Raw genomic sequence first — 23,778 nt, forward strand, 5'->3', positions numbered from 1 at the left:
GAAATCCACCTAGTACAAGGACTGGCATAGAGCAAACACCTGAAAAATGTTCACAGTGAGGATGATAATGACGATGGTGGTGATAGTGATGATGGTGATGATGGCGGTAATAATGTTGATAGTGGTGACGACGGTGGTAACAATGGTGATGATGGTGGTGATGGTGGTGATGACAGTGAAAATAGTGGTAACAGTGGTGATGCTGATAATTGTGAATATGTGGTGATGGTGGTGGTGGTGATAGTGATGGTGGTGGTGGTGATAGTGATAATGACGACAGTGGTAATGAATGGTTATGGTGGTAATGGTGGTGATGATGATGGTGGTGATGATGATGGTGGTGATGATGGTGATGATGGAGATGGTGGTAATGGTGGTGATGATGATGGTGGTGATGGTGGTGATGATGGAGATGGTGGTGATGGTGGTGATGATGATGGTGGTGATGGTGGTGATGATGATGGTGGTGATGATGGTGATGATGGAGATGGTGGTGATGGTGGTGGTGGTAGTGATGTGATGGTGACAATGATGATAGTGATTATAGTGAATATGTGATGATGGTGGTGGTGGTGAGGGTGGTCATAGTGGTGGTGGTGGCGGTGATAGTGACAACGATGGTGGTAGTAGTGGTGATGGTGGTGGTAATGATGGTGATGGTGGTGGTGACGGTGATGGTAATGATGGTGGTGGTGACAATGATGGTAGTGGTTATAGTGAATATGTGATGATGGTGGTGGTGATGGTGGTGGTGTTGAGGGTGGTGATAGTGATGATGGTGGTGGTGGTGGTGATGATGGCTGTAATAATGATGATGACGGTAATGATGGTGATGGTGGTAATGGTGGTGGGAGAGGTGGCATGCTACAGAAGAAGCAGTATGGTGCCAGTACTAAGAGTCCTAGGCTCTAACGCTACCCCTCCACCTTTATCACTGACTACTATATGGCTTTGGACAAGACATAATCTTTTTGGTCCCAACTGCTCCACTGCAAATAAGAAATGTCATTTTGTTCTCTGTCTAAAAAGAAGCCAAATTCTCAATGTCTTAGTATATTTCATGATGATGTACTTCACAGGACTTGTTCCATAGTCACATCCAAAATGGCAACCCAGATGCCAACTCTCTTATTCTAGTCAAACCATGGCTCCTGAATGACTCACCAGGTAATTATATCTGGCCGCACCATGGGAGCAGCATAAGCTGGCCTCCTAACTTGGAGCGGCAACTGTAAAGCAGAAACTCAACGCTCCTGTGTCCTTTTGGCCTGCTCAGCATCGTCAGGGAAGACCTGACCTGACACCAAGTCTATCCTCCCCCACAAAGCATCTTGGTAAGTGACACCTAAGAGGGTTAATCTCCAGCCATTATAGCTGTTTACAAGCAGCGTCACTTTGGTCGGTTGGAGTCTCCATGCTCCAGTTGTTTGCTAACGACTTTGTACATCAAGTGTGTCACGGCCACAGGACCCACTGGGGACATTGCCACAACAAGCAGGATGCTTAGTGTCTGACTCTCCCTATAAGATTACGCTCCCCTGGGGAGGAACCTGTTATGTGTTGTTCATTCCTACAGCCCTGGTGTCTTAACAGGATCTTGCTCATCGTAGTTGCTTGGTAGACTTCTGCAGAATTAATACAGGTGGACAGACACCTTTGTACCTTGAGCCATAGATGCCAGTCACCCTGTGGGCCCACACGCCTCATCTAAATAAAGAAAGTGAACAAACTCCTCACACAAGCCACGAGAGAATTTGTAGGTGGAAGTCAACCATAAGGTCCCGGGTGAAGTTGGCCCCGGAAGGACACTTAAAGCAGCACAAGTCTGAGGAAGGGGTTGAGGGACAGGAAAGAGTTTACCTCACTGCTCATCTTGGCCACCTGCAGGGAGTGCAGAAGCCTTGAGTCTGTAGTGCCCATGACTTTGCCTTTCGTTTTTTCATACTCTTCTTTATATTTAATCTTGAGAGAAAGAAGAAAGTCTACGGTGAGGGGAAGAGAAACTGTGCCACCTCAGGGGCTTTGGTATTCTCAAGGTAACGGGAACAATTCTGAAAACAACCTCCCGGGTCTTCCGCGAACCCAGAAGAAGATTAAAGTCCTGGGATGTTTACAATGTAAGCAGTCATTATTTTTTTCCGCGGGACTGCCGACATTTTTATGGGAACCATTTCTTATATATTTCTGAGTTAATGAGAGGAAACCTACATTGCTAGCGAGCTCTCCGGAGGCTTTGGCAGCCAGCAGAGAAATCGCATCCAGCTTCATCTCAAATCCTTTCCCCTTGGCCTTCTCCCAGCCTTCTTTGTACTTAACCTGGCAAACAGAAACACAGGTGACTAAGAGTCAGGATCCAAATTCCTGCCCAAAGTTAAAAAGACATTTAAAAGAACAACAACAGGGGCACCTGGGTGGCCCAGTCGCTTAAGCATCCAACTCTTGGCTTTGACTCAGGTCATGACCTCTGGGTGGTGAGACCAAGGTCTGTGCTGGGCATGGAACCTGCTTAAGATTCTCTCTCTCTCCCTCTGCCCTTCCCCTCTCTTCCTCTCTAAACAATAACAACAACAAAGCTGGTTTCTTCATCTGTTTACAGACCAGAATCTCGGCTATTATTGTCAAAATAGCAATTTTTGAGACAGTGCATTGATTCCTGAGCTGTGGGGCCATGCAGGGCAGCGGTGATGGGACAGAACAAAGAGTAGAGTCACGTGTCTATCCGGGCTGTGCTGTTTCCTGATCATGAGACTTTGGGCAAAGCACATTACCTCTTTCAGCCTTGCTTTGCCATTTGCAAGAAAAAGGGAAAAAGAGAAAAAAAGAAAAGAAAACAAAAAAACAACATAAAACCTCCTATTACCTGTCTCAGGGTTGCTGTGGGGATAAATTGGATAAAGAACATGAACCTGGGAACTAAGCTGGTAAAGACATAAGTTACTAATGTTGGCATGGTAACAACACCTATCAAATCGCCTTCTACTCTCCAACGGTCAATCTTTGCTTTAGGCCTGTGAGGCTCAGAGACATCAAACGACCTTACGTAGGTCACACAGCTTAAAAATGGCAGTACCAATTTCTGACTCAGGGCATTCTGATACCGAAGCCCATGCTACTGTGTCTATGCCATAAATAGGTGCTAGGGGTAGGATGACTCAGTAATTTCAAATGTAAGGCGGCCATCTCAATGAGCAGCCATAAAGCAGTCATTTAATAAATGGTGGCTCCTCTTCTTCTTCTCCTGCCCCCATCTAGGACAAAAAGCCTAATCATAGCCCTCTTGTGACTCCAGGAACAATCTAGTGATTAAGATTGATCTTAAAACTGAAATTTTCAGGGCACCTGGGTGGCTTAATTGGTTAAGCGTCTGCCTTGGGCTCAGGTTATGATCCCAGGGTCCTGGGATCGAGCCCCGGTTCAGGCTCCCTGCTCAGTGGGGACACTGCTTCTTCCTCTCCCCACTGCTTGTGCTCCCTCTCTCTCTCACTCTCCCTCTCAAATAAATAACAAAAATCTTAGGAAAAAAAAAAAAAAAACGAAACCTTAAATTTTCTTTGCACAGCAAAGCAGCAGTCAGAATTCACCAGGACCATGACAATGATGATGGTGGTGTGTGTGCATTTGAACACATGTCTACATAATAAAAATTAAATTCCTGGGGCGCCTGCGTGGCTCAGTGGTTAAAGCCTCTGCCTTCGGCTCAGGTCATGATCTCAGGGTCCTGGGATCGAGTCCCACATCGGGCTCTCTGCTCAGCGGGGAGCCTGCCTCCTCCTCCTCTCTCTCTCTGCCTACTTGTGATCTGTCTGTCAAATAAAAAAAAAAAAAATCTTTAAAAAAAAATTAAATTCCTGTGATCAGTTTATCCCCAGGGAACAACCACGTGCCATGAGACAGCAAAATTCAAAATCATAACATGGTGGGTGCCTTTGATGAACGTCTCTCACAACGACAATAGTCTCTGCTTTCCAGGCCTGGTGCCCTCATCCTCACGTTGGTTAGTTAAACTCTACCATGTTCTCACCTCCATTGCTTGCTCACCTCACTAAATAGTTCAGCATTGGTTTTGGCCTTCACCAGCTGAGGTACATCCTGTGGCAAGGTGTAATTCAACTTATTTTTCTCATAGTCAGCACGATAATTCACCTGTTGGATTTAAAATAAACCCACAGAGTAAGCGCAAGGTGTCTAGATAGACAGAGGTGAATTCTGGATGCAACGCTCTCTTTTTTACTTTCCCCTTGGGCCCATAGCTGAGAAGGAGTTTCTAGAAAAGGCATTTGACAAGGAAGCCTGCAATTTTAGGAATGGTTTAAATGAACTGATTAAAGAGGTCGAATGAAAAGAAAAACGATTCAAAGGCACATTCAGGGTTATGAGTTTATAAAAGATTTCCCTGTGGTTACTTCACCAACTCTCCATGAAGCACTAGAGGGTAGAGAACTTGTTTTTTGCTTTTTTGTTTTTTTGTGTTTTTTTTTTTTAACGGCCGCAGTGCTGAACATCTTGCTTACATACAGAGAAGATACTCAGAGAGTAATTATCCCATGGCTGCCCACACTGAAAAAAAAAAAAAGCCACCTTAAGTCACCTAAAGAAAGGTCAATCAGACATTATGTGACTTCCAGTGGAAAAATACAGCATCATCTGCAAAGCATCCTTGTCCCAAAACTGAACCTAACCCTGATCAACCCTACAGATGCAAATACTATTTTATAAGACATTTGGAGGCCAGAAGAACACATGAAGTCCACACTGGGATGCAGTTCATAAGGCTCAAACCATGGGAAACATAACAGGATCAACACTCCAGCTTCTTCTATAAACCACTTGCGAGGAAAGAAGAGAGATAAACAGGAAACCTTAAAGATGAAAAGAATCTTAAAGACCTATCAACCAGCCACAAGCATGGACTTCATTCAGATCCTGATTCAAACAAAATGTAAAACTGTAGAATTATAACTTTATGAGATCACTGGAATGTTAAATGCTAATAGGATACTGGTGACACCAAGAATTATTAGTTTTTGATGTGATGTATTAAATTGTTTAAATATGCTTAAATTTTTTTTTATCTTTTAGAGAGCTACCCTAAAATATTGATAGATTATATTATTTAATCTCTGGGATTTTCTTCAAAATAACAGAGGAGGGAGAAGGGGATGGGCATACAAATGAAGCAAGACTGGTCATGATGGATAGAAGCTGAATGAGGGATACATGGAGACTCATAACACTATCCTTTCTACAATTAGATGTATTTGGAATGTTCCATAATAAAAAGTTTAAATTAAGGGGGGTCATCTCGTGGTTGTCACAAGATATCTATTACTGTTAATGAACGCCAAACCCTTGGGGAGCCAGTTATCCAGGGGCCACAAAGCACTTGAGTCCCCCACATCTGGCTGGGCAAGGGCTGGGGCCTTACGTGACTCAGTTGCTGGGCATTGATTTTGGCTTGGATAATCTGAGGAGTGTTGGTCACAGAGCTGTACTTCAACTTGTCGATGCTTTGCCTGTAATTGACCTGGTTAAAAGAAAAAAAGAAAAGATACAAGAAGATGTCACCAGCAGTTTTCTCTAAGATTTGCTTAGTTCCCTACCCCCAAGCCCAGCAGAGCTAATTCTCCTATTCTATTCTCCTATTATTAATTCTCCTATTACGAAAGAAGGATCAAAGATTCCAACTGGAAACCAACAGATACTCCAAGCCCACAGATAAACAAACAAACCAAAAAAAACAAAAAAACAAAAAAACAAAAAAACACCCAAAAACAAAAACAAAAAAACCCCAGTACATTGATGAGTGAGTGACTTGAACAGGTCAACTATAGAAGAGGTCAACTAAACTGCCAGTAAGCATAGGAAAAGCTGCTCATCCACGTTGTTATTTTTTTTTAAGGATTTTATTTATTTGACAGAAAGAGAGCACAAGCAGGGGGAGCGCAGAGGGAGAAGCAGGCTCCCCACTGAGCAGAGAGCCCGATGTGGGACTCTACCCCAGGACCCCAGGATCATGACCTGAGCCCAGGGCAGACACCGAACCGACTGAGCCACCCAGGCACCCATCCACATTGTTATTATGAATCAGAGAAATGTATATTAAAACTGCAATGAGACACCCCTCGACATTCGCCTGAAGAGTGAAAATTTAAACTGCCGACTACACCAAGGGCTGGCAAGGATGTGGAGCTGCGGAGACTCTCACAACACAGCTGGCGGAAGTGAGGGTTGGCACAGCCACTTTGGGAACCAATATGGCGCTTTGGCACACACACGTACCCCAAGTCTCCACAATTCTATTCCTAGGTGCACTTCCAAAGAAAACGCATGCACAAGGTCACTCTATAATAATTCAAGCTGCCTGTCTATACTTAATGTACTTTTCTATATATGTTTTATACTTCAAAAGAAAAGAGGTTTTTTAAAATGGGAAAGAAAAATGAAAGAGAGACAAAAAGTCCAGCTGATACGGTAAGTGGGAGGAAATGGCACATCAGGCTCTGGGTGAGGATACTCTAAACATGGCTTCACCCTGTATGCCAGCCCCTGCCTGGCCCTCACTTTGGCCTTGCCCGAGTCCCTGAGAAAAGGGCTGGAAGCTAGGCACTTTCCTGAAAGAAGAAGGGTGGGTGGGTTTAGAAGAGAAGCCTCCAGGACTGCCTGGTGCAGGGACTTCTGGTTTCCCACCATTTCAAGAAACTGGGGACTCATGGATTTTCCCTTCTGAAAGTACAATTTGCCCCTCAGAGACTCAAGGATTATTAGCCATTTGCCCATGAGAAGATATTCATCCAATCATCTTATTTTCCTCCAAACCTCCTAAGAGCTACTGCAGAGGGAATGGGGACTTGAGCAGGGAGGTAGAAGAGCATGTTGGAGGCTTGAGGGCAGGGAATAAGGAGAAGGGGTAGAGGGGAGCTGACTGAGAGCCCCAGGGACCCGCATGGGGGCAAGGGGAGCCAGGATGCAGACAAGTGAAGAGAAAGAGTGTGAGGTTGTGGACGGTGAATGACCTCTGCCGGCGTGGTCCCCTGTCCTTCGTTTATCCATTCATTCATACCTTAAACAAACAGTCACAGAGCGTCTACTCTGCACAGAGTGAGCACACTCAGACACAGCCCTGTCTATGTAGATATCTCAGCTGGGTCCTTGCTCTCAGGACCCCAAACTGACTCAGTCCTGGGGACACCTGACACTAGCCCACCTCCCACCTACAGGCTCTAGGTGAGGCCCTATCCATCAGCGACCCTCTGGGTTTGTTCACAGCAATCGAACCATTGAACCTCTCACACCTAAGCTTCATGCCTCTGTTTTCTTGCCTGAAGCCCAGGACCCCACCTTGTATCCCACACAGTGGGGCAGCTTCTTTAGGCTTACACCAAGCCTAAGAACATAACACCCCTTTGCTGTGTCCCCACAGCCTGCTGCCATCTCTGCCCAGACCTCCACTGACCGCCTCTGGCCATGCTCCTCTGACCACCACCCTCTTATTATCCCTACCTTACAATGTGAAAACAGGCCCAGAGAACTGAAGTGACTGGCCCAAGGTCACCCAGCTAATGTCAGGATTCAAATTCTAGCACTCTGCCTCCCGAAGTGGCTCTCATCCTCTGCACTTAAACCCGGTTTACCAAAGCTAGCGTAGTGTGCTTGGAACTTTTATTTTACAGATGAACTTGGGGTCCCCTGTAGCCAAAGCTACTACTGTTTAGACAGGGAAATATATTCTGAGTACAAACAAATGACTTATAGATTAATTTCTAGGACAGCATCTAGGAAAAACAGAGTGTTCCTGACAGCGGCACACGGGGTATTTTGTTGGATTCAGAGCTAAAGAACAGCATCACTTTGTGCTTTTGGGTTAATGGTTCAATGACAGAAGTTTTGCTCATTCTCAGTTGCAGATGTAGGGTATATAGAAAAAGTAGGAAATACAAAGTCATTTCAATGTCAACCATTAATGAGACTAGAGTGCTCTGGTGTCCTAATGCATTTACTCAGAGGGGGAATTATCATCTCATAATAAAGAGTCTATTAGAGTTCAGAATTGTGCATGATAAAATGTCATGAAAACTGTATTTTTTAAAAGGCATATTCCTTCCCAATAATTTTGCATTAAAGTGCTGCAGAGCACAATTACTCTCCTCTGCGGGACATAATTAACAGTTTCCATGATTAATCACATCCTTGCAACATCATAGATCCTTGGCCATTGCTTCCATCTACTTTCTGAAGGAACGCTTTGCTGAGGATGGAGTCTCATTTTAATGCTATTAGTGCTGATAAAATCCCTCTGAAAGGAATGCCCTCTAATTAAACACCCATGCCTGTTTATTTAATTTCATAGCTATTTGACCACCTTTAGAGCCACCAGACAGAGAGACCATAAATGCTCTTGTAATGGATTTCCCAAACTTCCTGAATATTTAAGTCCCTACACTAGGGGTGGTAAACTCAAATTCACACAGGAACCAGGAAGGGAAGGCCAAAGAGAATAAGATAAGACAGAGCACCTGCCACTCAGTCCCAGGCAGCTGCTACCACATGGGAACTGGGGCTGTCATTTCCAGAGTTTCTAGATTGTTCTAGAATAGGTGAAAATATGAATTTTTTTTATCAACCCCCCAAATCTCTATATGTTGGCACCATTGTTTTTTAAATACTGTGTGGCCAAACTAAACACCTCTACAACCTCAATCAGGCTCCTGGGCTTTCAGTTCAGAATCTCCCTCTGCTTCTAATTAATCCTTCTAACCCAGGCTGGTTTCATTCTTCTATCTGGTTGGCCCAGGTGAGCAGGCTATATTTCATGTGCTTAGTTTGATCCACAGTCTTACACAAACAAACATAATAGCAAGTCATGTTACAACAGGAGTACAAAGTTGTAAGAATCTCTCTAGTTTTCACTGGGCTCTCGAACATGGTTGATGGAGATCTACAAACAGAATAGCTCCCATTCTAATGAGGTGCTCTCAGTCCTCAAGTCCCAGGTGATGCATGCAGCCAAAAAAGGAAGGAAGTAGCTTAGGTAGTCAAGTGTATCCTTGGGTTTCATAAAGCGCAGTGGTAAGTCAATACAACCAAACTTCTTGGGAAAAGAAGAAGCAAGGCTTAGTCTCCCTTTATATCCCTCAACTTCCCATCCTTTGCTTTACTATACATTTGGAAAGCCCATTTCATCCATTAAACTATCATTTGCCAATGATCCTCCTTTGTTGTCCTATAAACCATGTTAAACACTAAAGATGTCCAGCAGGACCCCCACTGTTCTCAATCTGAGCAAAAGGGAGAGCAATGTGAAGACCATCTTACCAAGAGCAAAACCCAAGTCAATGTTACTAGGGTCACGCTGAGCCCAAAGGAATGTGAAGGAAAGTAGCACTGGGCACTTAGTAAGTATATGCTGAATTATTTGTTAAATTAATAATTGGTTAGAGATAAACATCACTGACAAATAACTATGATATGCCCTCAGGTCTAAACCACCTTAACTACTTTTTAAGAAAATAGATGATTTTAATCTTTTTCCTTGTGTTTTTCAGAATTTTCTAAATCTCCTGTAACAAACATATATAGTAAAATTCCTATAATAGAAAATAATAAATTTAATTAATTATATGTATTTCACCAAGATAAGCCAAACTGTGAAGAAATAAAATCACTGCTATAATAATGAAGAAATACTTCTACCTTCCCAAGTGTTCCTGAGTCAACATTAAGTCAACATTACTACTTCCTCTCAACTTATAACTATTTTATTTTTTATATATTTTATTTTTTGTATTTTACTTCCTTTAGTCCCTCAACATAACACACTCCAAAACTTCAAATAGGAGCAAAGAAAGAAAGATTATTCCTCATTGTTAAGGAAGAATAAATTTAGGGCCCAAAGGCAGACATATTCTACCAAATTCTAACTGAACTTCAGATTATTTTCAGGATGAAAACAGAGTTGTCCCCACCTTACATGGAATATCTAAGAGTTTCCACACACGCATGAATGGACTCTCCTAGTGGAAGAGTTCCCTTTCTCAATCTCTTCCATCTATGAGGAGCTTTTAGAACTTTTTTCTTCCCATCTTGCTACTTAAGAATCACTCCACAAGAGGAAGTAACAAGGAATAAAGCAGAAGATGCTCTTGGAGGAGGACTTACATCTTTCAAGGGAACCAGTTTCATTGTTGTTTGATAGGAAGGAGTGAGAGTGGCTGGGTAGTTGTAGTCCACAACATCGTGTTTATAATCAGCCTTGTAGGCGATCTAAAACACACACACAAACACACACACACACACACACACGAAGAAAGAAAGAAAAAGAAAAAAGAAATTAGTCCCCACTTTCTTTGTTTTGACCGTGTTTGAATGTCATAGGAAATTTTTAAAAAAGTAGTGAGAAATAAAATTAATTCTTTTTCATCACCTCCAAGGAAAATTAAATTATGTTCATACTTTGCCTTTAATTAATTTGAATTCTTCCTAATTAATCCAAAAGTAGCTAACTTCCATCTGTAGCGCATTTATTTTATCTTTCTTATTAATTATGGACCTCCTTATAGTTTTTGTTAAAAAGAAACACCGGCATGTGGGTGTATGATGAAAGGTCTTCTTGGCTAACCCCCTAGAAAATAAATGAAAAGTCAAGAGTCTTCAGAGTATTTAAATTTTTTTCCTAAAGGTCAAATTTGACATTCTCAAGCAGAGGAAATTTGACCTTTGTATGTTTTACTAATGAAATCGGTTCCTTTGAAGTGCCCTTTACCTTCAAGATTTACAACTTGGCATTTACAAACTGTCAGGTAAACTGACAAAGCCAAGGAGGGATTAAGAGATTCGGTGCTATGGGATCTGATCTATTTTGTTACCCCACTACTTTGACCAGTACTTGCCCATAAGAGGTCTTCACTGAACACTACAGCTGAATAAATGAATGAACCAACCAACCCACCAACCAACTCCAAAGAAATCACAAATGCTTTGGAAGTTTGAGAAATTTCGAATAAGAATATGTTCATCCATTTCTCTTTACGTCTCAGAAACGGGATGTTTTTCTCACACTGGATCAAAGATAACAGATCTAAGTACTCTTCAAGCCAGAGAAAACGGAGATAAATAAATGGAAGCTTTTGAAAATTTTCAAGGGTTTTACCTAGCTTTCGTTATATTGGTTAATGTTTAGAAGCTTTTATGGGTCAGTCTTTATACAACAGGACACCGACTTTTAAAAAGGAAGTTTGAAAAAGAGTTGGCTGAATTCTTCAAATTTCACCTCCCTCCACCCCAACAGGTCCCCAGACCTACAGGCCCTTCAAAACTGGACTCACATTGCTGGCCAAGCTTCCAACCTTCATAGCATGGAGAGTCCGTCTGTCCATACCAACTCCTTCATAGTGGCCTCTCATGTGGTTCTGGTAATTTTCCTTATATTTATTCTAGAAGGAAACACAAAGCTTTCAATAAAAGACTTCTCTTCCCATCTTAATGCAATGAACTGGAAATAAAAACAACTAAATAGAACCTATTTAAGTAGTCAATGTATCATTGAATAAAAAAGAAGCCAAACCTTCTTTCTTTTTTTTTTTAAAGATTTTATTTTATTTATTTGACAGACAGAGATCACAAGTAGGCAGAGAGGCAGGCAGAGAGAGAGGAAGGGAAGAAGACTCCCTGCTGAGCAGAGAGCCCGATGTGGGGCTCGATCCCAGGACCCTGGGATCATGACCTGAGCCAAAGGCTGAGGTTTCAACCCGCTGAGCCACCCAGGCGCCCCCAAACCTTCTTTCAAAAAACCACTTGAATTTCAAGCAAGCACAGGAAGATGGAGGGAGACAAGCACAGAAGCACACAGCAAACATAGGATCTGGTGAGTACAGGCAGCAGGAAACAGACCCAATTTTCTTTTTAACGTTTTCACTTGGGAATGTGTCCAATTTTCCCCATGTGAAAACCTCCCATGAGCGGGGCCTTTCCAATGGACAAGACTGGTCATGCAGACACTGGGTACAAAGCCCCACACTAGGGGATGGTACAAATCACTACATGCTGTTACCTCTGTTTCTAATCACATGAAGAATATAACCTGAGCTTCACCAAATTCTGTGGTTTTTTTTTTTTATACACAAATTGGTGGCTACTAAAGCCATGTGAAATAAGGATGTCACATCCCAAATGCAGCTTACCAAGTGAAGGGAAAACCAAAACATGATGCCAAGAAATCATAAATAGGAAAATCTGGGTAGCTTCTAATGAAGCTGCATTAAAATCACCTTCCCTGGGAAGCCACGAAGTTCTACGCACTGAGATTATTTAAACAAATACTATTAACCACGTATCAGACATGATTCTACTCAGTTCGTCTTCACAAGGACTCCATGAGGAGGAAGGACTTAGTATCATCCCCATTTTACACATGGACAAAGGGGCTCCAGGGGGCTTGAACGACATGCCCAAAGTCAAACACTTGACTAATTCTGGAGCCGGGACTGTCAGCTCCAAGGCTGGTGCTCTTCACCACTACCTTTAGCCAAAAGAAATTCCTCCCTGAGCCTTACAAAGTCCCTCGTGATCTTAAATTCTACTACAGTATGCCGCGAGGCAGAAATAAAATCACATCATCTAGTATAAGTCCTTGATGTTCTCACGGCAATATCCCCAGAACTTCGCTGAGAATTTCCAAATTTACAAATGCCATCTGTTCCTCTGTAAAATGAGGAAAGCACATCTGGGTCCCCAGGTGAGAAGAGATCAGACGTTAACTAAGAAGCACAAAGTCGCGTTGAGAGGGGATGTCGCATGCTCAGCCAGACTCCCAGCATTCACCAGCAGGAGCCGATATTGCTACGCAGGGAGAACACGAGAGGAAAGGTGCTACTATTAAGGATTCAAGGTCAAGTGCATGGTAGGACAGAATTAACACCAGGTGGACTACTCCCTGCAGGCAATCTTAATCAACACTCTTAGGTATTTGTGCCTAAGATGCCATGCTTCTCCGAGACAAACAGATATATTCACATAGACTGTCTCTTAAGAGACCTGGAGATTAGCTCATTAAAAAAAAAGCCCAAACAAATGCTTAGGTGTTAAAAACTCACATCGCTGGTGAATTTTGAGATCTTGCTCACGTTCCTGAATTGAGGCGTCTCACAGTAGTTGATACTGTGACCTTTACTACTTTCCAGGTCCCTCTTATATTCCACCTTGGAAACCAAAACACCAGACGCACAATAGAACCAGGCCCAAAGCCACTCTTGAAAATGTCCCCAGGACTTTACTAGGTTATTTTTAGAAAACTTTCAACCCAACATTTAAAAATACCAGGCATTGGACACCGTAAGTTAATAGTACATGTGTTCCTTTCAAATAATAAATCAGTAAATAAGTAGTTTGGCTCTGGAAATTTAAAGAAACATGGTCCCTTCCAAGAGAAAATCCAGTAAGAGATCATACAGCCCAAAAAGTGGAAAAATAGGTTTTAGAAATCAGGACGGCAGTTACTCTTGGGGAAAAGTGTCTGCGGGTCAGGGGTGGGGGTATATCTGAATCACGTTCTGTTTCTTGATCTGGTGTTAGCTACATGGATGTGTCCACTTGCAGAAATCTCTCCCATCAGGCACAAATGGCGTGTACATTTCTCTATATGTACACTTCAATAAAATCTAACCACAAAAGTTACTTGACAAAAGAGTATAGTAAATGAGACCACTCACAGATGCACAGAACATCTTCTAATTTTAACTGGGTTGGCTAGTTGAGCTCCCCTGGGTAGCTGGATGTAAGATGAGAGGTTATAGTTACTGAAAAGGCCCCAAGTCGTCCCAGGTAATTAATTGGAGGAGCCAGCTGAAGGCCGATTACCACAAATAGAGCAGGACTGGTTTGTCCTACTGGGTAAACATAAGGGCAAAAAGAAATGGAAGTTTCTCTTGTGACCTCTTACCAAAACAAAACAGAAAACCCCCCACAATTTGTTATCCTATCTTACAAAACATGGTGGAAACATGCTTTTTAAAGTATGCAAGATACATTATAATGCTCACAATCTGATAAGAAGTGAAAAAAGTATACCAAGCTATAAATAGAGTTTAATTCTAATCTATAAATGTCTTTATATTCATATACTTGTTTATAATATCTTCACCTAGAAAAAGGCCAAAATGTTAACAGTATTTTTCCTGGGTGATAAAAATGTACTTTCAGGGATCTGGTTCCAACTCTCTCCCTAAAATTCTCTCTGAACCAGAATAAGACACGTTACTTCTCTAGACCTAGGACAAAATCAGGACCTAAAGATTGCTGAGGTCCCATCTAGACCTAATATTCTGTGAATCAAGAGCAAGGTTTGGCAACTACTTGACTCTGCTCTTGTGGTATGAAAGTAGTCAGAGATGATATGTAACCAAGCAGGACGTGGCTGTGTTCCAATAAAACTTTACTTATAAAACCAGGCTACAGGTCAGATTTGGCACTCAGGTTATCATGGTTGGCTGACCTCTGGCCTAGAGTATCAGAACCATCTCAAACATCTGTTTAAAATGCAGATTCCAAGACCTAGGCACCTATCTATTACTTCGAAATACTTGAGATCAGGAAAATGTCACTCCTGGAGATTCTGAGCAGCCCACAGTTAGAGGGCCACAGATGAATAGTTGGGGGCCTGAAGACTGGCCTTTAGAAGTTAGGGAAGATAAATATTTTAGGATACTTAAATATCCTCTTCTGAATTGCAGATAACTTGTTATGGGAGTACTTTTAATAGCCCTCCTTCTTCCCATTGAAAGAGGTTGTTAACTCAGATGCCTTTAGGGTCTAGAGAGGAAATGCCAATGAGGCCCCGCTGTGAAAGAAAAGACTGGAGGGCGTGATAAGGATTTGGGAGCTCAAGGGGTTATTTCCTTGCCAAAGTCTCAGCAATTCAAAAAAATCTGAATCACAGAGTAGACTGAACAAAACGCACCATCTGGCGGCCAGTCCAGCCTCTAACCTACAGGAATTCAGAGGAGACACACAGCTTTTGGGAAACCGGACTCCGATAACAAGACAATGAGAGAGGTTCCGTGTTGGAAACACTTTCTGATCTTTGATTACCACTCCGTATGAGTGACGTATGGTTATAAAGTTTGGCTGGGGCACTATTCTGCAACTAAAAGTTGACTGCCTGAAACTTCTGTGAGAAGCTCTGTGAGAATTTGAGAAGAAACTTCGGAACCCTTGGAGAAACTTAATTTGTTTAATTTGTTTGATTCTAGGCTCTCTCGTGAGTTGCTCTCTTTACTGCCCATTTGTTCCATGGAAAGTGGCAACCGTGTGCAGCTCCTGCGGCACTGAACAAAATTTTTCACGCTGGGCTTGCCCCATCCACAGTGCCCCGTACGCACCTCGCTCACAAGCTTGTTCACGCTCTGGGCCCGCTTGAGGACCAAGTTGTCTTGGGCTGGGAGGGAGTGATAATGTGCAGGGCCTTTCATCTTATTGAAGTCCTGCTTGTATTTTATCTGAAAGAAGCACACAACGAGGGCCCAGAGTTGTTATTTTCATGCTCCGTGAGAGAAATTACTCCAAAATGACCCAGCATTTCATGTCAATAGTTACTTAAGAGAATTTTCTGAAGGGGGGGAAAAAAAAACAACTACATAGGCTTTTTTTTTTTTTTTCCTCCATGAAATCTATAAACCACTCAGTCCCTTTTGTATTAAAGTTTTACTGGCCCTTTTCACATTTTGTGTACTTTATACTCTAATTCTGCATGAAGAAACGTCTTGAAACAAACATGCCAAAAAGTGTAATTCCAAACCCAGTCTGCCCATGGTTTCAACGTCTTTTCTCATCTAACCCGCTAACGAGGGGCCAAGTGAGTCACATGTTTTACATCCCCTGTTGGGCCAAGAATGCACTGTCCTGGGCAAATGGATTAATAACTGAAGAGCACAGAGCAAAGGAGAAGGGCAAAGGGGGTGTGAAATTCATGTGCGGCTTCTGACTATATATAGACCAAGCTCAAGTTGGTGTGTTGGATCTACATGGGCACATCGCTCGACTGAGTTTAATTATAGTCTATCTTTCAAGGACCGCCAGCTGGCCAGCATTCTGCAAATTAAAATCATTTCATCCACTGGGTTATACCCAGTTTGATAGTCATGTGACCTGTTTTCATCAGCTATTCCCCTAAAGTGCTAGGTTTCTAGATGGCTTCTTTTGCAAAGCCTCTCCTAACCCCAGCTTATCTGGCTGGACCAGCATTGGCACCTGCTTCAACTCGCCTAAAGTAAGTTCCACCGTCTGTCGGTGTCACGCTCCTTTGAAGCAGGTAAACGTGACCAAACGGTCTGAAAGAAGGTGTCAGAAATTTGGAGAGAAATCAAGCGCTAATTGATCTGTGTGCAGGCTTCCGTTAAACATAGTCTTCAGAATCTCATTTCTCCTCTGCTTTGGCGGCTCTGCGGGTCATCCCAATATGGTACTTACATCACTGGCGAGTTCGTTGGCTTTCTTGGCATTCTGATAAGCGGGGGTGATCATGGCGGGGAAGCTGCCTTTTCCTCTGTGCTCCTGATAGTCCTCCAAGTAGCCCTGCTGGGAGAATAAAAAATGTCCCTCAATGATGTTCCCCTCCCTCAGAGTGTGGGGGGTTGGAAATGATCGCTCCTAGAGCCTGTTCCTATAGAGGCCCGTCCACCATGGACATTGCAGGGAACACCCTAGGAGCAGAACCATGAGGTGACTAAGACTGTGGACTCTGTGGTCAGGTGTACTTAAATGGTGCCTGGCACACAGTCGGCACTAAATAAATGCTAACTAACATCATCAACATTCCCACTGGATAAATCCAGACATTCTACAAGTCTCCCAGACCCATGGATTATGCAGTTCTCAACCCCTATCTGACACCAGGGAGGTCTGTCTGCCTTCCAGTAATCCCAAAAGCTGCCTTTGTTGGGCTGCAGATCTATGCAGAGAAACCCATTAACATCCCAGATACTGTTTTCCCATGTGCCAAGAAAAGCATTTTATAACTATTTGAATTTTTTGTATTCAGGGGGAAATTTCAAATTGCCCTAAGAGGCTGTATATGGGGTTAAATGTGAATTTTCAGACTATTATAATCTGAGCCTGTTTCTTCCTTCCTCTTCCCCACACCACCCACCCACTCCCACAAAACAAAACTTTCTCTCTCATGGACCTGTCGTGATGTCAGTAGCATAAAACTTTCCTGGGATGGGATGGGATGTACTTCAAGACCCCATCTGATGCTACCTGCTCTCCGGGAAACGCCTCCCTCATTCCCAGTCCTCCCCCAGGCAGAGTCAGCTGCTTCCTCTTCCGTGTTCCCATCAATCTGAAGAAACCCAAGTGCTCCCTCAAGCTCATGACTCCATCTTCCTATGGCCTCCTCCAAGGCAAGGGCCTGCCCTACTCCCACAGCGGGGTCAGAATCCAGCACACACATTTTTAAAAATAAAACACTTGGGTCGAATTAGAAAGTCCAGGCTTCCCTTTCATCCAGTAATGACAATTGTTCAGCCCGAGTGCCCCCTTTAGCCCCTTTGACTGCCAAACTTGCCAAACAGCAAGTAAAAAAACGTTAAGCTAAAAAAATAATAATAATGAAGGCTCCCAAATTCTTTGGTAATCTCCTTTTGCCCCTTCTGCTGCATGGGTGGGGCTGGCTTAGAACTTTATTTTAACTTCTCTGCTTATAAGTATCCGCGTTGGGTGTGTAAATCTTTCAGTGAGACACTCAATCCTGCCGGGGAGTTGGCTGGTTACAAACAGTAAGTCAATTACACGATATAGTCCATTGACCTTAAAAAAACGTTATTCGTGAAAAGGAAGAATGAATTGTTTGGCATTTTAGGCATTACAGATATTTCTAGTTTATCTGACTGTCTGTCTGCTTCTCTCTCACTCCCTCCTCCTCGTGCCTGGCGGGTCCTGCTAAATCACACCAGGAAATGCCACACGAGGCTGATCCTCTCGACAGTTGTTGGCGGTCCTATCAAACATCACCCACTTTGATCCTAAGATTTGTTATTACCATGACGGGGAACTTCAGCCAACATGTCCTAATAAGCGAGAACCAACTACCACACTGTGAGGTCGCATCTCCATGACGGGTACAGACATGTCTAAACACGTTCACGTCCTGCCAGAACGTACTGGCCACATTTAGAACCAAATATTTTCTGCCGAATATAGGAACCAAATATTTTTTAAAGTGATTTTTAAAACTCGACTTGAGCCTTCTATACAACAGATTGAAAACATGAAATCTCTAAAAATATAATTTTATTGAGGCTAAGCACTGAGGCCATTTAAGTAACTTACAGAATTTAGCAAAATGGACTTTTTCTTTTAAGATTGAACATTTTTGTTCAGACAGACTTTTGCAAAGGGGTCACACCCCCATCTTCATACACATCCTTAGTCTTCCGTGAGTGTCTCCCTAGACACTCTTTTAAAGAAAAGAAACAAGTTGTTTCTGTCATAAATTATGTATGTTGAATAAATCATGTATGTTGTAGAATCTGCCCACTGATGAAAAATTCAAACAACTTTCCAATCAGTTTTTTAAAAAATCAACTAAGCCCACTGAGTGCATTCTTCTGGTACACATACTTAGCCTTCCAGTATTCTTTACTTACAACTATGAAAAGATAATATTCCCTTTCTTTCCTATACCTGTTTAGTACCAGAAAATACAGAGGGATGTGCGAATAAAAATTAGCTTCCACTTATCATCTCAACCTTTTTACCCCCTATCAGTAGGTAGTTCACGTGAGAAGTGAAATTGGGGGAAAGATTTGCATTCTCTGCCAAATTGCTTCATCTAACAACCTAGATAAGATATGTAGTTTCTAAGAAATGAGACTTGCTACTCAGTGTAGTGCCCAATATTTTTCCAGACATGCCTTTGGATCCCTTTCGTGCTTACACAGTGATGAGCTAAAATTAGCCAGTCTTGGGCCTTGGGACCATTCTTCATTGAATAGGTGAGAATGTTTTACTCTTGACAAATTCACCATCTTGACAGGGGTTCTTTATTTTTAAAAAAGAAAAGGAGGGGCGCCTGGGTGGCTCAGTGCGTTAAGCCTCTGGCTTCAGCTCAGGTCATGATCCCAGCGTCCTGGGACCAAGCCCTGCATCAGGCTCTCTGCTCAGCAGGGAGCCTGCTTCCCTCTCTCTCTGCCTGTCTCTCTGCCTACTTGTGATCTCTTTCTCTCTGTCAAATAAATAAATAAAATCTTTAAAAAAAATAAAAAAGAAAAAGAAAAGTGCTTAGAAACTCTTTTCCTACATGGATCAGTTTGAACTCAATGTAATTGTTTATCATTGCTTTCTGACTTAGAAAATCCACCTTTCATAAACAGGGCTAGATAAACCACAACCCAACCCCTAACTCCAGGGCCATTGGTTGTGTGACAGGCCAGTGGGCTACTGACCATCAGAAAGGGCAGTCTCCCAGGGAGTGATTTCATTACCTACCTGGCCATATTGGTCCATGCATTCCCTTGTGCCTGCAGCTCCAGCAGCCGAACTAGCCATTCCCTTCATTTCCCTTTGATATTGTTGATGGTACCTCACCTAAATGAAGGGGAAGGACAAACCTGGTGTGAGTTTCACCTTCTATGCACAGAAGCCAGAAGAGTAAAAACAAACGTCTCATGGAATGTTCTTTTTCTGCTTGGGTCCAGGGATTGTGTCTTAGACATCAAAGTGCCAGATCATGGTCTTGATAAAACCCATTAAAAACTATGAAGGGGTGGCTCAGTGGGTTAAGCCTCTGTCTTCAGGCTCAGGTCATGATCTCAGGGTCCTGGGATCGAGCCCCGCATCAGGATCTCTGCTCAGCAGGGAACCTGCTTCCCTTCCTCTCTCTCTGCCTGCCTCTCTGCCTACTTGTAATTGCTCTCTGTCAAATATATAAATAAAATCTTAAAAAAAAAAAAAAAAAACTATGAAGGAAAGCTACTCCCTGGACCATGGTGCATGCAAAAGCAGACAGGAAGTTGTAGTCGCCCGGCACAGGTAAGTTCCTGTTTCCTCTCCTACCACGAATACACTGTCAGGGATACTCACATCACTGGCCAGCTCATTGGCTCTCTTGGCGATCTGATAAGCGGGTGTGATCATGGCAGGAAAACTGCCTTTCCCTCTCTGCTGTTCATAGTCTTCCATGTATCTCACCTGGAAGATGAAAAAAGAAAAGGAATCTCATGCCACAATCGTGCTATGTATGAGGTTGTCTGATGAGAAGCCCTGCCAAGGGTTTGCATGAAACCCTCACATCGCCACTCAGAGCCCCTATGGCACCATCAATGGCTTATGGCTTGATGTACCATATGCATCTTCTTTACCTTTTTATTCCTCCAAACCCAGCACAGTCCCTGGCACAGGGAGACACTCAATGCAAAATTCAACACATGAAGCACATGCTATGGGCCAGGTGGTAAGGCTAGGCAGAGGAAGGAGAGGAGGCTTTTGCCCTCAAGGGGCCACCAGTCAAGTCTAGGAGACAAAAGAGGCTTCTCAAACCAAGGTGAGCAGAAGCTACTTGTTAAGCTGGACCTGGATTTGTGCTTACACTTCCTGCTCAGAAAAAGACAAAGTTCTTGGTCTTGTTATGTTAGGGAACAATGGGGCTGTGAAAAGGCAAATGGTAGAAAACCCTTAGAAGTTATATTCTCTATTTGCAGCAACAAGGATTGAAATTTTTTGGATTAATCACATATATCTGACTTGTGACTGATACTAAGCTTTCTCTCTAAGGAAGAGATTTCACAAGGTCTGTGCTGGCTAACTTATGGGACTTGACTGTCCTTGACCTTAGAAAGTTCCCCCTGGCTCTCACGCAGGACCAAGAGGTCTCCACCATTCTTCCTCTCTCTACCTCTAAGGAAGGAAGGAATGGAGAATTTTAAAAGCCTCTAGGCCTCCATCATTTCTTACATCACTTTGAAGCTGTCCCCCTGCCTTGGCCCGTAGCAGCTCAGGGGTATCCGCCACCGTGGTGAACCTGGAAACACGCTCGTCATGCCCTCTCTTGTATTCCACCTGATGAAGAGATAGCATGGAGTCAAGGTCATACTCACCAGCCTTTGTGAGGACCCTTCCTTGCAGCTGTCCTGAAGCTATACCATCAGGTTAGTCTCAACACAAGCCTATGACCAAGTCTTTAGTACAAGCTTCCTAGGCTCCTCTTCAAAAAGCTACTGTGCTACTTTTTTAAGTCAGTGCTTACTGTGTTAAGTCCAAGAGAATGCTAGGCATGGCTAACCATTAACAAATATTAACCCACCTCATCTCTATAACCATTGCATGTGGCAAGACTCTTACTGTCCCCATTTCTTTCAAATGAGCCACTGAGGAATAGAGAAGCTTCGTCATTCGCTCATGGTACACAGCTAGTAAATGAGAGAACCAGGATTCCAATCCTAGCACTCTCACTCTAAAATCCGAGCTCTTAGCCAACAAGCTTTCTATTCCTCAGGAAGACGTGCCATCTACTTAACAAGAATCAGTATCTAAAATGTTAAATTGACCTCAAGAAATTATTTGGTCCAGTCTTTGGAGGAGTTACTTCGTCTCTCCATTTGATAGATGTGGCCCAGTCAAGGCAGAGAGGATCTCTCAAGGCAAGATAAACTCTTGAGAGAGAGTCTTCCCTCAAAGAAGAGGGAAAACATAACAGCACAGTTCTCTTCATAATATCACACTAATAACACCTACTGTCCACAAGCACTCTCTTACTGGTTTTTATCTGAATCCCAGAGTTTCATTAGTGACAAAAATTAGCATAATCTATGGTGAATAAGCACTGGGATACTCACTTGGCTGGCCAGCTGGTTGGCTTTCTTGGCTCTTTGATAAGCAGGCGTGATCATGGCTGGAAAGCTCCCCTTGCCTCTCTGCTGCTCATAGTCTTCTGTATACTCCTGCTGGTCAGAGTCAATATCAGCACGAGAACCAATACGATATCAGATAAGAATGAACAAACTGTAACTGTGAGCATCATCAGAACCAATGCAACTGAATTTATAAGGTAGTTAGAAACCATTTCAATCACCTGGAGTGAATTCAAAAATGTTATTCCATTGGTGACTTGAATAGCACTTTCAACACTAAAGAAATCCTATTTTCCAGGTCAAGGGGATTCCCCTTCAGTGCTTACATCAAATTGTGTGGAACCTGGCCCAACCCAAGGGACCCAAAGAGAGCACCACCCCTTTGACTCAAAGGCTTGTATGATAATGCAGCAGTTAATGTGTGGGAGTCTTTTCTATAACTTGTCTGCTAGAATTAGTTCTACAGCATTGAGAATGAAGTGTCAGGCTTCCCTTCTCACTTTTTGAATATCGCTGATGATTAGTCTTCCTACTGAGACATGGCTCCTAGCATTTGTGTCTCTGTTTTCTTTCCATCTGCTAAAGGCTAAGTCACTAAAGACCAAAAATGGTTTCCAAAGTGGTTTCTTCAAAGGGCAAGTGCCCAGGGTGTGTGGAGAGAACCAGAAGGTACTGTGTGTAAATCGTTAAGGATTTCCACAGTCTGGGCCAAAACTGATTTCTCTACATGAAAATCTAATAAAATCTCTCTTACCATGCTGGGGGGCAGGAGTCTAAAATGGGCTATCAGGGCTGGTCTTTTCTGGGGGCTCTCAAGGAGACTCCATTTCTTTACCTTTTCTAGAGACCACTTGCATTTCTTAGTGTCTGGTTCCCAATGGCTTTGACCTCTGCTCCTGTTATCACATCACCTTGTCTCTGACTCTGGCCATCTTGCCTCCCTCCTTATAAAAGACCCTTGTGATTATATTCATCCACCCTATCGATCCTGGGTAACATTCCTATCTCCAGATCCTTAACTTAATCATATCAGCGAAGTCCCTTTGGCGAGTAATGTAACAGATACACAGTTCCTGGGGTTGGGACATGGTAATCTTTAGGGGAGAGGCCGGTAGTCTAGCACAATCTTAAGATAAAGAAACATTCAAACTCATTCCTAGAATAAGTTCTAAAGCCCTTACCTCACCAAGAGACTTTCGGGCCTCAACCATCCTTACGATTTCGGGGTCTGGCAGATCTCCTGGGCACCAAGCATTCCCTTCCCCATACCCAGTCCAATAGGCTTTCTATAAAGGAAACACACAAATGCATAAACACATACCCCACACATTTGGTTGGTAAGACCTACCCCACCCTCTTAGCAATGCTCACATACACTGTCAACACAAGAGAAATTCTCTAAAAACTATAAACTCCTAGTGGCCTATGGTGGGTTTCAGCTAAAAGAAATGTTCAACTTTTTCACCTAGAAAATAATCCAATATCCTAAAAAGTAGAACTTTCTGGGAGTCATTTATATTCTAGAAGGGTTTCAAATGTAACTTGGCATTTCTTGGCTCATCACTGTACCTAGACTGAGCCAGTGGGGAGTTGCTACGGACAGGCAATACGAGCTAAACCAGCATGATTCAGACATGATGCAAAACCCTACTACTTGTCATGTGCCTAATACTGGGATAAGCAATTAACACTGGGAAAAGAAAAGCCAAAAACAGAGAAGGCAGTTCCTTATTTAAGATATCTGTGGCCTCCATAGGGACATGAAACCAACACAGGAAACAAGTAATGATTAGAAAATGTCTGTGTGCTTAAGTGTACTGTATTGATGACAAACATGAGGTTTTAAGAAGCGATCTGTATGTGATGGACCCCATTCTGGATAGGAAGATGGAACTGAGCTGGACCGCCAAGGCTGAGGTCAGTTAACAGGGGCAAAAGGAGA

The 23,778-nt window shown here is 43.0% G+C and overlaps 1 protein-coding gene across 3 annotated transcripts in view; it reads right to left on the minus strand.

Moving 5' to 3' along the window:
- The window catches only part of LOC111144798 (nebulin related anchoring protein), a 69,231-nt gene that overhangs the window by 38,006 nt on the left and 7,447 nt on the right, over nucleotides 1–23,778 (minus strand). For 2 of the 3 annotated variants that reach the window (XM_022499277.1, XM_022499275.1), the window contains exons 5-18: nucleotides 23,018–23,122; nucleotides 21,822–21,926; nucleotides 20,941–21,045; nucleotides 20,071–20,178; nucleotides 19,477–19,575; nucleotides 16,459–16,563; nucleotides 15,372–15,488; nucleotides 13,089–13,193; nucleotides 11,322–11,429; nucleotides 10,156–10,260; nucleotides 5,426–5,524; nucleotides 4,039–4,143; nucleotides 2,209–2,316; nucleotides 1,861–1,962 (exon numbers count right to left, since the gene is read on the minus strand). In XM_022499277.1, coding sequence (XP_022354985.1) covers nucleotides 1,861–1,962; nucleotides 2,209–2,316; nucleotides 4,039–4,143; nucleotides 5,426–5,524; nucleotides 10,156–10,260; nucleotides 11,322–11,429; nucleotides 13,089–13,193; nucleotides 15,372–15,488; nucleotides 16,459–16,563; nucleotides 19,477–19,575; nucleotides 20,071–20,178; nucleotides 20,941–21,045; nucleotides 21,822–21,926; nucleotides 23,018–23,122 — 1,476 coding nt within the window. The remainder of the gene's footprint in view (nucleotides 1–1,860; nucleotides 1,963–2,208; nucleotides 2,317–4,038; nucleotides 4,144–5,425; nucleotides 5,525–10,155; nucleotides 10,261–11,321; nucleotides 11,430–13,088; nucleotides 13,194–15,371; nucleotides 15,489–16,458; nucleotides 16,564–19,476; nucleotides 19,576–20,070; nucleotides 20,179–20,940; nucleotides 21,046–21,821; nucleotides 21,927–23,017; nucleotides 23,123–23,778) is intronic. The other variant, XM_022499276.1, reaches the window with a different exon arrangement.

Source organism: Enhydra lutris, unplaced genomic scaffold (assembly GCF_002288905.1).
Source record: "Enhydra lutris kenyoni isolate GAN:26980312 unplaced genomic scaffold, ASM228890v2 scaffoldscaffold12, whole genome shotgun sequence".
Lineage (NCBI taxonomy): Eukaryota > Metazoa > Chordata > Mammalia > Carnivora > Mustelidae > Enhydra > Enhydra lutris.